Here is a 12,198-nt window from a genome sequence, read left to right on the forward strand (position 1 = left end):
GAAACAGAATCTACTGCAGATATTCCTCTGGAGTTCTCTCATGGGAAGAAAATCTAAGGGAAAAAGTGGTTCAGTAGAGTTGGCAGCTTCTCTAAGAGACAATATGAAAGGCACAACTGTAAGCTAGCCCGATGTAAAGGAAAGATAGGAAAAACAATAAGAGGCCAATATGGCTCCATCAAGAGCTCTTTCTTTACCTGAAAATCCAAAAGGAATCCTACAGAAAGTGGAACCATGGACAAATTGCTGAGGAGGAGTAAAAGAATAAACATGTAGGGACAAAATCAGAAAGGCAATGTCACAAAATGAGTTACACCTAGCAATGAACATAAAAGGCAATAAGAGTTGTTTTTTTTAAATATGTTAGGAGCAAGAGAAAGATGAAGGAAAGTGTGTGCCCTCTACTTAGCTGGGAATGAGAATAAATAACTGATAACGTCAAGAAAACTGAAGATTTTAATACCTGTTTTTCATCAGTCTTCACTAAAAAGGTTAATACTGATCAGATACTCAACAATTAATATTAATAACAAGGGGAAAGAACACAAGCCAAAATAGGGGAAGAACAGATTAAAAAATATTTATATAAGTTAGCTGTATTCAAATTGGTAAGACCTGATGAAATTCATCCTAGGGTACTTAAGAAACTTGTTGAAACAATCTCGGAACCGTTAGCAATTATGTTTGAAAACTCGTGGAGGACTGGTAAGATCCTAGAGGACTGGAGAAGGGCAAACATAGTACCTGTCTTTAAAAGGGGAAAGATTTGAGGAATTATAGATCAGTCAGCCTAACTTTAATACCTGGAAAGATACTGGAACAAATTATTAAATAATCAATTTTAATAATAATAGGAGATATACCTATCTCCTAGAGCTGGAAGGGACCTTGAAAGGTCATCAAGTCCAGCCCCTTGCCTTCATTAGCAGGACCAAGTACTGATTTTTGCCCCAGATCCCTAAGTGGCCCCCTCAAAGATTGAACTCTCAACCCTGCGTTTAGCAGGCCAATGCTCAAACCACTGAGCTATCCCTCTCTCCCAGTGCCTACAGAAAAATAGGATTATAAGGAATAGCCAGCATGGATTTGTCAGGAACAAATCATGCCAAACCAACATAATTTCCTCTTTGACAAGGAAACTGGCCTAATGAATTGGGTGGGGGAGGGTGCACATGCTTTAGGAAAGATGTGGACAAATTGGAGAGAGGCCAGAGGAGAGTAACAGAAATGATAAAAGGTTAGAAAATCTGATCTATGAGGAAAAGTTTTTTAAAAAACTGGGCATGTTCAGTGTCGAGAAAAGAAGATTGATGTGAGACCTCATAAGTCTTCAAATGTATTAAGGGCTGTTATAAAGGGGGTGGAGATCAATTGTTCTCCATGTCCACTGAAGGTGGGACAAGAAGTAATGGGCTTAATCTGCAGCAAGAGAAATGTAGGTTATATAGTAGGAAAAAATCAAGGGTAGTTAAGATCTGGAATAGGCTTTCAAGGAAGGCTGTGGAATCCCTGTCCGTACAGGTTTTTAAGAACAGGTTGGCCAGACATCTTTCAGGGATGATCCCCATTTATGTGGTCCAAGGGGGCTGGATTTGAAGACTTCCCAAGGTCCCTTCCAGCCCTAAATTTCTTCACTGAAGTCAGTGGCAAAACCTGGGTCAAAGAGGAGCTTAAGGACATTAAAAACTAAGAGCTTTATTCATTTTCTCAAGTAAACTTCCTGTTCCTTCTTTCTTTTTTGTAATTAAGTTATAGCACTTGGCATTTGTGCAAGCTAAACCTGAAAGTTGCAAAGCTGTTTCCATTTTCAAAGTTACTGAAACATTCACTACTCAACTAAATTTTTCTCTGTATGTTGTCTGTCCAAAGGCCTTGTGTACACACACAAGTTGTACCACTTAAAGTATACCAGTATAGTTAATGTGGGACAACCCCCTAGCGTGGATGCAGTTATAGCAGTATAAAGGTGCTTATGCTGGTATAGCTTTTGCCAGTAGGGAAGGGGAAGAAGCTATGCCAGTATAAGGCACCATTATACTGGTATAACAGTGTCCATACTAGGGCTGGTACAGGTTAACTATTTCAGTTAAAAAAAAAAATCACACCTCTAACCAACGCAGTTATATTGAAACAAACGTAGTTTTTAGACCAGGCCTGAAGTTGGTTTTTGATGTTTGAACAAAATCCCTTCATCTTCTTTGTGTAATGGAAACTGAAGAAAATAAATACTTTTATCACTGTAATAAGAAACAAAATTCTAGTGTCCCCTCACTATTGTTTTAAACTGAATTACCTCAAATATATGTGTGTATGTGTGTGTGCACACACGTGCTCATTGGCACATACACATATAAAGATTTTTAGTTTAGTCTAATGAAGCTGGACTTTCTGTGACAGTATTGCACATTTTCTCCAGCCAATTTGACAGGCCTGGAAGTTGCTGTTCCCAAGCCCTAGCTGAGTCAATGTGCATTTGCAATTTTACATGAGATTGTAGCACTCATTCAAAAACACGAATGATTATCTATTGTCGAATCACCTAAAAGCCCTGATCAATGCATTTTACAAAAGACATTCAAAATGAAGACAAGTCCCTGTCCCAGCACTGCAGAGACTTAAGCGTTTGCTTATTATAAGTGTTATTCATAAAGTAAAGCACAAACTTTACAGGACTGGGGCCCTGGAAAGCGAATGATCGCTGTTTATGATACAATGCATCAGGTGGATAAACAGACAAAATGGAGGTAGGGTGAGGGACAAGCTAATAGTAAAGACATGACAATTTGCACAAATTAGTAGCCTCTAGGAACATAATTGCTGCCTTAGGCAGCTACAGCGAGTAGCAATTTGTAAGTACCATAGTTCCTGTTTTTCATTGACTTTAATGGGAGTTAGGAGTTTAACCTGCTGAAGAACTTTTGGAAATCCCAGTAGCCATCTACCTGCATCCTTAGGCATGTTTGGAAATCTAGCCCTAAATCGCTTTTGAAAATAGGTTCCTATGTCACTTAGGCATTTTTGAACATTTTGCCCCATCTTATCTCCTTCCCTAACACACACACCGCCCCCCAAAGATACTGCAGTCCTTGTCATAAACAGATAGTTAAGGGTTAATGTCTCTTTTACCTGTAAAGGGTTAAGAAGCTCAGTAAACCTGGCTGACGCCTGACCAGAGGACCAACAGGGGGACAAGATACTTTCAAATCTTGGTGGAGGGAAGTCTTTGTTTGTGCTCTTTGTTTTGGGGGTCATTCACTCTTGGGACTAAGAGGGATCAGACGTCAATCCAGGCTCTCCAAATCTTTCTGAATCAGTCTCTCATGTTTCAAAATTGTAAGTAATAGCCAGGCAAGGCGGGTTAGTCTTATTTTTGTTTTCTCAACTTGTGAATGTTCCTTTTTGCTGAGAGGATTTTACCTGTGTTTGCTGTAACTTTGAACCTAAGGCTAGAGCAGGTTCCTCTGGGCTATATGAATCTGATTATCCTGTAAAGTATTTTCCATCCTGATTTTACAGAGATGATTTTTTACTTTTCTTTCTTTAATTAAAAGCTTTCTTTTTAAGAACCTGATTGATTTTTCCTTGTTTTAAGATCCAAGGGGATTGGATCGGGACTCACCAGGGATTGGTGGGGGGAAAGGACGGGGGATGGTTAATTTCTCCTTGTTTTAAGACCCAGTGGGTTTGGATCTGTGTTCACCAGGGACTTGGTGAAAAAGCCTCTCAAGGCTGCCCAGGGAGGGGAAGGTTTTCGATGGGACAAGAAGTGATCCAGACACTGAAATGTCTAGATGGTGGCAGAGTTACCAGATCTAAACTAGTAATTAAGCTTAGAAGTGTCCATGCAGGTCCCCACATCTGTACCCTAAAGTTCAGAGTGGGGAAGGAACCTTAACAGTCATAATGTAGATAGATGTGCCAGTGCCCTGTTAATCCAGCCTCAGAGAAACCGTCTTCAGACAGATGATAGCAACAGCAAAGGTTGGAAATCTCCCATTCTCATAACATTGACCTGAATTTGGTATAAAAGTCTAATTGTAATCATTTAAATGCAAACATTACTAGGCACCACCAAATTCTTTTCATTTTGTAAAAGAAATAAAGGAAATTAAACAAAACAGTTGTTTAATGTAACATTCATATTGCACAATTAAAATTACAAGGAGCCCAATTGTAGTACCATTACTTTGGGTGAGCAGTATCTTACCTTGTAAATGATACCGTTGATTTAAAGAGGGACTTACTTGCCGAGTGATCCATCTCTTCTGTGTGAGTGTTAGTAGCAGAATCTGGCCCAGAGCAGGAAAAAAATAATGCTAATATCTTATTAACAATGTTAAATCAGCCAAGTTCCATGTATATGGTGTTTTTTATTCCTGTATTATGAAATATGTAGCTTATTATATTATTGTTTATGGTATAAAATGTGCACCATAAAACATAATTCTTTGCTCCTAAGAAAGCTATAAAGGCATTAGTATTCTGAAGCAAGCTTTTCCAAGAGTAAGGTTTCATAGTGTTAGAACACACTAAATTAGCTTCTTTGGAAACTTTTTGCCTTGTGTAAGGATTTCAGCTTGTATTTCTTTCAGTATCAGCGTTTAGGTAAAGAAGATACTTTTTATTTGAAATAGTAGTTCTTTTCACAAGGCAGAACATGACATGAATTTAACAGAGGGTATTCATATATTCATGAGCTCCTCTTGGGAAGTCCAGGCTGACAAAGTACTTTTAACCAGATGCAGTACATTTCCAGGGTGACGGTTGGGGTCCAGAAATATCCAAAAAATCAATGGACATTTTCAGGAAAAGGAACTTTGGTTAAATCTAGGCATGGATTCTGGTAACTTTAGCTATTTGTTTAGTATTCCATAGGTCAGCTGATTTATTTTAACCATGTACATATTCTTAAAAAGTCAGTGCACAATTTTAAAATTTCACTGAACATCCATGCATCACAGCACATTTTTTTAAAAAACCCGGGAGCTTTGTTAGTACAATTTTCTGACAGATTTTCAAGGAGCCAGTTTATAGTGTTAGAAGTTTCAGATTCTTCAGAGTTCCAGGAAGCATTTCCCTCAGACTGTTGTTTTTTTCCTTGGTCTGGTACATTTGACTGCTGCTTAAACAATTACAGCAGTATTAAGAGTGGGATTTTTTTTCCCCCTGAACTACCAGTCTTCATTTAATTTTGTTGTAAGCAGGTTAAATGCCCATTTTGCTTGGAACAGTTTATACACGCATTGTCTAGAGTTCCAATATATTCCATTCTCAGAGTTTGCTTTTAATTGGGATTTAAATAACAGCAAAACATAAACTTCATTCTACATTTTCGTTCCCAGCTTGGTTGTTCCTTGTGGCACCTTAGAGACTAACACATTTATTTGGGCATAAGCTTTCGTGGGCTAAAACCCATTTCATCAGATGCATGAAGTGAAAAAATACAGGAGCAGGCATAAATACATGAAAGGATGGGGGTTGCTTTACCAAGTGTGAGGTCAGTCTACAAGATAAATCAATTTAACAGCAAGATACCAAGGGAGGAAAAACTTTTGAAGTGTTAAGAGAGTGGCCCATTACAGACAGTTGACAAGAAGGTGTGAGTAACAGTAGGGACAAATTAGTACTGGGGAAATTAAAGTTTAGGTTTAGGTCATTACATAGGGGTTGTAAGAACAGTTAACTTAAACTGTAACATGAATGTGATTTCTCATGTTGGCAGTAAGCCTAGCACTTTGACCTGGATGTTTAGAAGTGCCCAAAACATTCTGTACTTGGGACTGTCAGGTAGAACTTTCCTTTTTCTTTTTTTCTTTTTTTTTTTTTTTTTGTTTTTTTGTTCCTGGATATCATTTTAACTTATTTAACTTTTGCTAATGAGACTATTATTTTAATCACTGATAGAATTTGAGGACTGTAGTGTCCTGTTGGTTTATTAAAATAGTAGCTGAGACCTATCCCTTTTTTTTTTTTTTTCAAGACTCTAGATTTCAGCTGCTCACCTTTGTGAGTTATATTGTAAGCAGGAGAGAACCTGAGTTTGTAGAATCTTTTGTTCATTGACCTAAAATTTGGTATTGTAGAACTGCTTGTGGAGCTTGCAGTTAAAAATATCCCTGGGTGTGAGGTAGGTTTGCTGAAGGCTTTTAAAAATGTATATCTTTGTAAATTAAATTTTTGGCATAGTTTTATTTTGAGTGGTTACCATTATCATTTTCTGACAAATGAATATTTGTGACCAGAAGATATTCAAGAAAAGCAAAGTTGGTTTTGCTTTGTTTCTTTACTAATACCAGTCTTCTCCTTAGATAATCAGCAAAACTCTGTAGCAGAAACCTTTTGTATATCAACATTACAATATTTTCACAGTAGAATTCTCACTTGATGTTGCAAGTAAAATGGACCTGCTTTGCTTCCTGTCATCCCCAATGGTGAAGCAGCAATTGTTGTAATGCATAATTTCCTTATTCCTTCTCCGCACTGAGCAGAAACACAAAGGACTCTCCATGAGACAGAAGAGTTAGGGGGTTTATTCATATAGGTGACCATTTGTGGGAAAGAGCAGGGAAGTCAGACTGACAGACATCCGTAGTATTGCTGCAGTTTGAAAACCTGCTAAATGTTAATAAAGGGGAGCTGTTGATTGGCCCATAATTTGAATGTATAATCAAGGCGTTTGTATCCCTTTAGAAACCTATCTAATTATTCAATTAAAACTGAAAAGAAGGTGAAATTGTGACTCACTTTCTTTAGGATGAATCTCATGCAGTTATCTGTTGTGAGAAGAAGGGTCAATCTTGATTGATCGAGTTTACGGTTATATGGACAAATTTCAGCAAAATCTGTGGATGGTTAGATAATCTCTGTACAGAATACCAGGATAATGAACTGAAAGTTCAGGTAGGAGAAAGAAACTGAAGGAACACAGCAACATGCAGGTGTAGAAGGAATAATTAGTCCCAATTTGCTTTTTAAAGGAGACTCTTACCCTGGAGGGTTGAATTCTAACAGCATCTCAACCTTTGTCATTAAAATCAAAGTGAAGGTTGCAAGCTGCTGATGATATGCTTTGCTGACTAGATGAATTATTTTAGTGTAGTACTGCATATTTGTATAACCTGTTTCCTGCTGCACACTGCTACTTTAAAATTGATCAAAGACTCCAAAAATCACTGGATTATAAATTTCTGTCCTGAGGTTAAATTTCCTATAAAACATTCTAGGTAATGTAACCTCAGAGGGCTTTTTAATTGTTTTTGTAAGTAAACAGCCCCAGTAATCTAAGTATAGCATTCCCTGGGCCAGCTATATGACAAGGGAAGCGTTACCAGGCAGACCAGCATTCTAATGCCAGAGTATCTTGCTGTGATGCAGGGGAGTCAGATTTAGTCCTTAGCTGGACTACTCCCATTTTGGATGGGCAGGGGCTTGGAATACTCACTCAACCTATGGCAAAAGAAACCCCTTACACAGCTCTTGAATAATCCCAACCTACTTGGCTGATGCTCACAGCAGCAAGAGGAATGCCATTGCTTTAGAGGTAAGGGCTGACTTTGTATGAAAGTTTTCAACTCCAGCCTTTTTCCCTTCTGTACGTGTGATATGTGCCCCTGCAGCAAGGGAGATATGTTGACTCCAGTAAGAGCATGACCTCACAGGGAAGCTGTAGTGAAATAGCTATTCCACACTAGCTTCCCATGTGGCCACTCTTATTCCTCATCATTAAGCACCTTTTTGCTTTAGCTTAATCCACTTCCAAATTGGATTAACCTTTGTGGTTATGACCTGCTGTCATATCCTAATGTATCTCCCAGACCAGGAACAGTGGCTCCAGTTCAAATGAAAGCACCTCGGAACTATGGGATGACTGAAGCATAGGGAAACCAGACCAACCAAGTTTCTCTGCAGAGCTGAAATTTGAAAAGAGGAAAGTCCCCCAATGAGTGAACAAAGGATTCAGGTGTTAACACTGGTTCTTAAAAGCCACAGAACCTGAGGCGTGGTCAGCGTTACATCGGCGTAGGTGTGCGTCTGGTGAAGTCACACTATGCTGATGGGAGAACACTCTCCCCTCAGCATAATTACTTCACCTCAGCGAGAAACACAAGCTATGTTGGTGGTAGAGTGGCACTGGTGTGGACAGCACAAAACTTGCATCACTTGGGGACGGGAGTGGGGGGCTTTTTCACACCCCGAGTGACATAAGTTAGATCAACTTAAGCGGTAGTGTAGACCTCCCATACTTACTTTGGTATAACTATGTCATTTGGGGATGTGAAAAATCAACCTTAACTGCCTGGCTTCTCCTGCCAAAATAGCTACCGCCTCTCAGTCCTGCAGGACCCACGGGAAAAAAAAAAAGAGGGGTGCTCAGCACCCACTTGAAGCCCCCTGATCAGCCCCTCCCCTGCCCCCCGAGCACCTCTTGTCCACCCGCAGCCCCACTGATCAGCACCTGCCCCTCCTCCCCAGCGCCTCCTGCATGCTGGTGATCAGCTGTTCAGCGGTGTTCAAGAGGCACTGGGGGGAGGAGTGAGAGTGGGGTGTGCTTGAGGAAGGGGGAGAACAGGGCAGGAAGAGGCAGAGCAGGGGTGGAAAGGGGTGGAGTGGGGGCGGGGCCGAGGACAGAGCCAGGGGAGCACCCCCCAGCACATTAGATAGTTGGTGCCTCTGTGGAAGAGCTGTCTCCATTCTGCTTCAAGTGGCTTCACCAGACGTGCTACAGCGGCACAGCTGCACCAGTGCATCTGCTCTGATGTAAATTTGCAGTATAGACATGCCCTGAGATACTCGGAGGGGCTGACAGACGCATGGGCAGAACAGAGGAATTGAGCAGCATGCTTTTGTAGTAGAGGGGTCTTTTTATCTCTGGGGCCAGCGGAGGAGGAAGGAAACAGGTTGCAGAGCAAGGGGAGAGAGACTCCATGATTCAGAGGAGAAGCTTTGAGCAGGAGTGAGGATCCTGCTCCTTAGAGGACCTGAACCAAACCTGAAGAATGTAGGGTTACCATATGTCTGTGTTTTCCCAGACATGTCCGGCTTTTTGGTTCTTAAATCGCCGTCCAGGAGGAATTTTTAAATATCTATAAACGTCTGGGATTTTGCCACATTGGTTGGGACGCGCTTTGTCCTGATATCGGGGACTGCTCACCTCACTGCGCGCACCAAGGTCCCGGGGCTGGTGGTGCTTCCTGGAGCAGCTCCTAGCGCCCGCTCACCAGCAGGAGCCTGCAGTGTGGACGACCCCTAGGCACAGAGGCAGAGAGGGTCTCCGTGTGCTGCACCTGCTCCTCCTGCCCAATCAGAGCTGCGGGGGCGGGGCTTGCAGGTGCTGGCTGCAGGCAGAGAGCCCTCTGCCCCCCCCCCCAAACCGACCCAACCCTAGGAGCCAGAGTGACCTGCCAGATGCTTCCCAGGAGTCATCCCAGGTAAACACTGCCGGGACTCCCCACCTCACCCCCCAGCAGGTTCCTCTGGCTCTTAGGTTTGGGTCGGGGGGGAGACCAGAGGGATCTCTGCATGCTGCCGGTGCCTGCAGGCTGCACTCCGCGGCTCCAGCAGCTCCTATTGGCACTTTTCCAGGCCAGTGGGAGGCACAGAGCTTGCGCTTGTGGCAGGTGCAGCACGTGGAGACCCCTCGGCTGCCCCTGATCCTAGGAGCCAGAGGGACCTGCGGCAGAAGGGATGAGTAGGCAAGTGGGGTGAGGTGAAGAGGTGAGTAGTGAGCCAGCAGCGAGTGGGAGGATGAGTAGGCGAGCCGGGGCAGGTGGTGAAGAGGTGAGCGGCTAGGGAGCCAGTGGCTGGCTGGTGGGCGGGCGGGGAGGGTGAAGAGGCGAGCAGCGAGCCAGTGGCAGTCAGGGGGCAGTGAAGATGTGAGCGGAGAGGGAGCCAGCAGCAGGTGGGAGGGTGAGATGGCCATATCACTTTTTCTTATATATTCTCAATATAGATGACATGTAGTGCACAGCATGTATAACAGTATAACAACACATTAACACAATGCAAGTTGGTAGATACGGGTGCAAATACCCGTCTGTGGATTTTCTTCTCTTTTGGATGTTCAGCTATGGTGACCCTAGAAGAATGCTGAAAAGTGGTAAGAAAACTGAGGCAGGGAAATGCATCCAGAAGTTTCATTGTTTTGTCTAGATCAGAATATTCCTTGTGCTAGCTATAGTAAAGATTGATTGTTTTTAATTTTTACAGAGCCTGTCTGTTTGCTTCAACTATCATGTGTTTCTGAAGAGGTGACCTATAAACCCAGAGTTCCCATGAGGTTGGAGCTCTGGGAAAGGATGAACTCAAACTACTGGGGAGTCTGGGGGTCAGCACTGGTCCTGGGGAACTGGACCATGTGGTCCCATCTGCACAAAAGGGTAACAGTGAACATGTAACCAGGAAGTGTGCCATAGAGGCCAAGAAAAGAGACAGTGCTGTAGCCTAGTTAGATCATGGGAAGCATAAGAGCAAACAGGCCGAGTATGGTTGGACCCAAACACAGTAGTCTGGTGAGTATCCAGCAAAGGGAGTTTTGCCAGGGCTGTGTGACAACAGGCAAAGGATATAGGGTCTGATTTCCAACTTTCAGAGGTGCTGAGTGCTCACAACTCCCGCTGAAGTCAGTGGGAGCTCAAGCCCATGGTGCTTAGATAGGTTTCTATCTGGCATTGGGAGATTCCAGGTGCAAGAGGCTTAAGCGGCTAGGCAATATATGTAATTAGCACGCTATCCAGTTGTACTTTACTGTTGGGATAAAAAACAGTAAACGTTGCTCAACTCTAATGTGGGTCATGTAAATCACATGTAGAGATTAACACTAAATATTTTTTTCTCACTGATAGGTTAATGACTCCAGGAAGCGAGATTAGATTTGTCCACAAGCAAATGGGTTTAGTACCAGGCTGGGGTGGAGCTGCCAGGCTTGTACAAATCGTTGGCAGTGACGCTGCCCTGAAGCTGCTCAGTGGTGCTCTCAAAGTGGATCCTGAGAGAGCAGTACATCTCGGGCTGGCTGAGGAAACTTTGCCATCTTCAGATGAAACCAGATCTTTAGAAGAAGCCCAAGCATGGCTAAATCAATATACAAAGGGTCCGGGCGAAGTGATTCAGGCTGTGAAAAAAGTGATCACAGCAGGAAGAGAGCTACAATTAGAAGCTGCTTTACGGGCAGAGAAGGACATTTTTGGAACCGTTTGGGGCGGGCCTGCCAATTTGCACGCTGTCGCTCAAAGCACAAAACACAAATGATGAACTGTCAATGCATAAGAAAAATATTTTTCATCTTTTGGAAACAAAGCCTCTGCTAAAGCAGGCATTTATTTGAACCATTTAAGAATTTGTTCATTTAAACTGGCACTAACATTCCTAGCTTGCATATCATGGAACCATATTTGGTGTGCTACCATAGAGAGAAATCCCCAGTGGATCATTTGCTGGTCTAATCGCAGGTAGAATGGAGATCAGTGAAATTAAAGGTAAATTCAGTGTTGGGAATTGAACTGTTACCCTCTCAGAATGGGGTTGAAGACTATATTCTTGTTTTGCTTTGAATTATTCGCTTGTGAAGGTGCTAGGTTGACTGCACTAGAAATAGAGCCTATTCATCAACCGAACAAGTGCATCCCAGGCAGGAAAGTATACTTCCCCCCAACTTGCTGCCAATGTGCCTCAAAGCAGTTTTGGTGGGACCACCACTAAGGTGACAGGGACGTTTATTTTCCGTCTTCAATCAATTCTTGGCCTCTCTGCTGAGAATGCAAACCAGGACGCTAATTGTGGTGATGGTTTTTAGAGGTGAAGGACTCCACTAGCACCAATAACTTCAAATAAGACAGCAATTTTTGCTTTCTGTTGGCATTCTTTGAAATTCCAGCATTTGCTTTTGGGAATTGTTTGTTAACTTGCCCCTGTTCATAACTTTTTTGTGATTAATTTTGCATTAATTTTAATAAAGAAAAAATAATTAAAAATACAGAATTGTAAATGACTTACAGCTTATATACATTACCCAATACTGCACATTTCATTGGATTGCCAATAGAATTATGCAGTTACACAACTTTACAACTTGTCAAAGCTGCAATACAAAATCAGACAATGTTACACAGAGATAAGATGTTAGAGTGGAGGTAATAATAATAATAATTAATAATAAAAGATGTACACAAATGGGGGGAAAGAGAGGGAGAAATGTGGAGG

General features: G+C 42.1%; 1 protein-coding gene across 1 annotated transcript in view; it reads left to right on the plus strand.

The window, feature by feature from the left end:
* The window catches only part of ECHDC1 (ethylmalonyl-CoA decarboxylase 1), a 92,191-nt gene extending 80,244 nt beyond the window's left edge, over window positions 1–11,947 (plus strand). The window contains exon 6 of the mRNA XM_050949869.1: window positions 10,842–11,947. Within this exon, the coding sequence (XP_050805826.1) occupies window positions 10,842–11,247 (406 nt within the window). The 3' untranslated portion in view covers window positions 11,248–11,947. The remainder of the gene's footprint in view (window positions 1–10,841) is intronic.
* The last annotated feature ends 251 nt before the right edge of the window (window positions 11,948–12,198 follow it).

Source organism: Gopherus flavomarginatus, chromosome 4 (genome assembly GCF_025201925.1).
Source record: "Gopherus flavomarginatus isolate rGopFla2 chromosome 4, rGopFla2.mat.asm, whole genome shotgun sequence".
NCBI lineage: Eukaryota > Metazoa > Chordata > Testudines > Testudinidae > Gopherus > Gopherus flavomarginatus.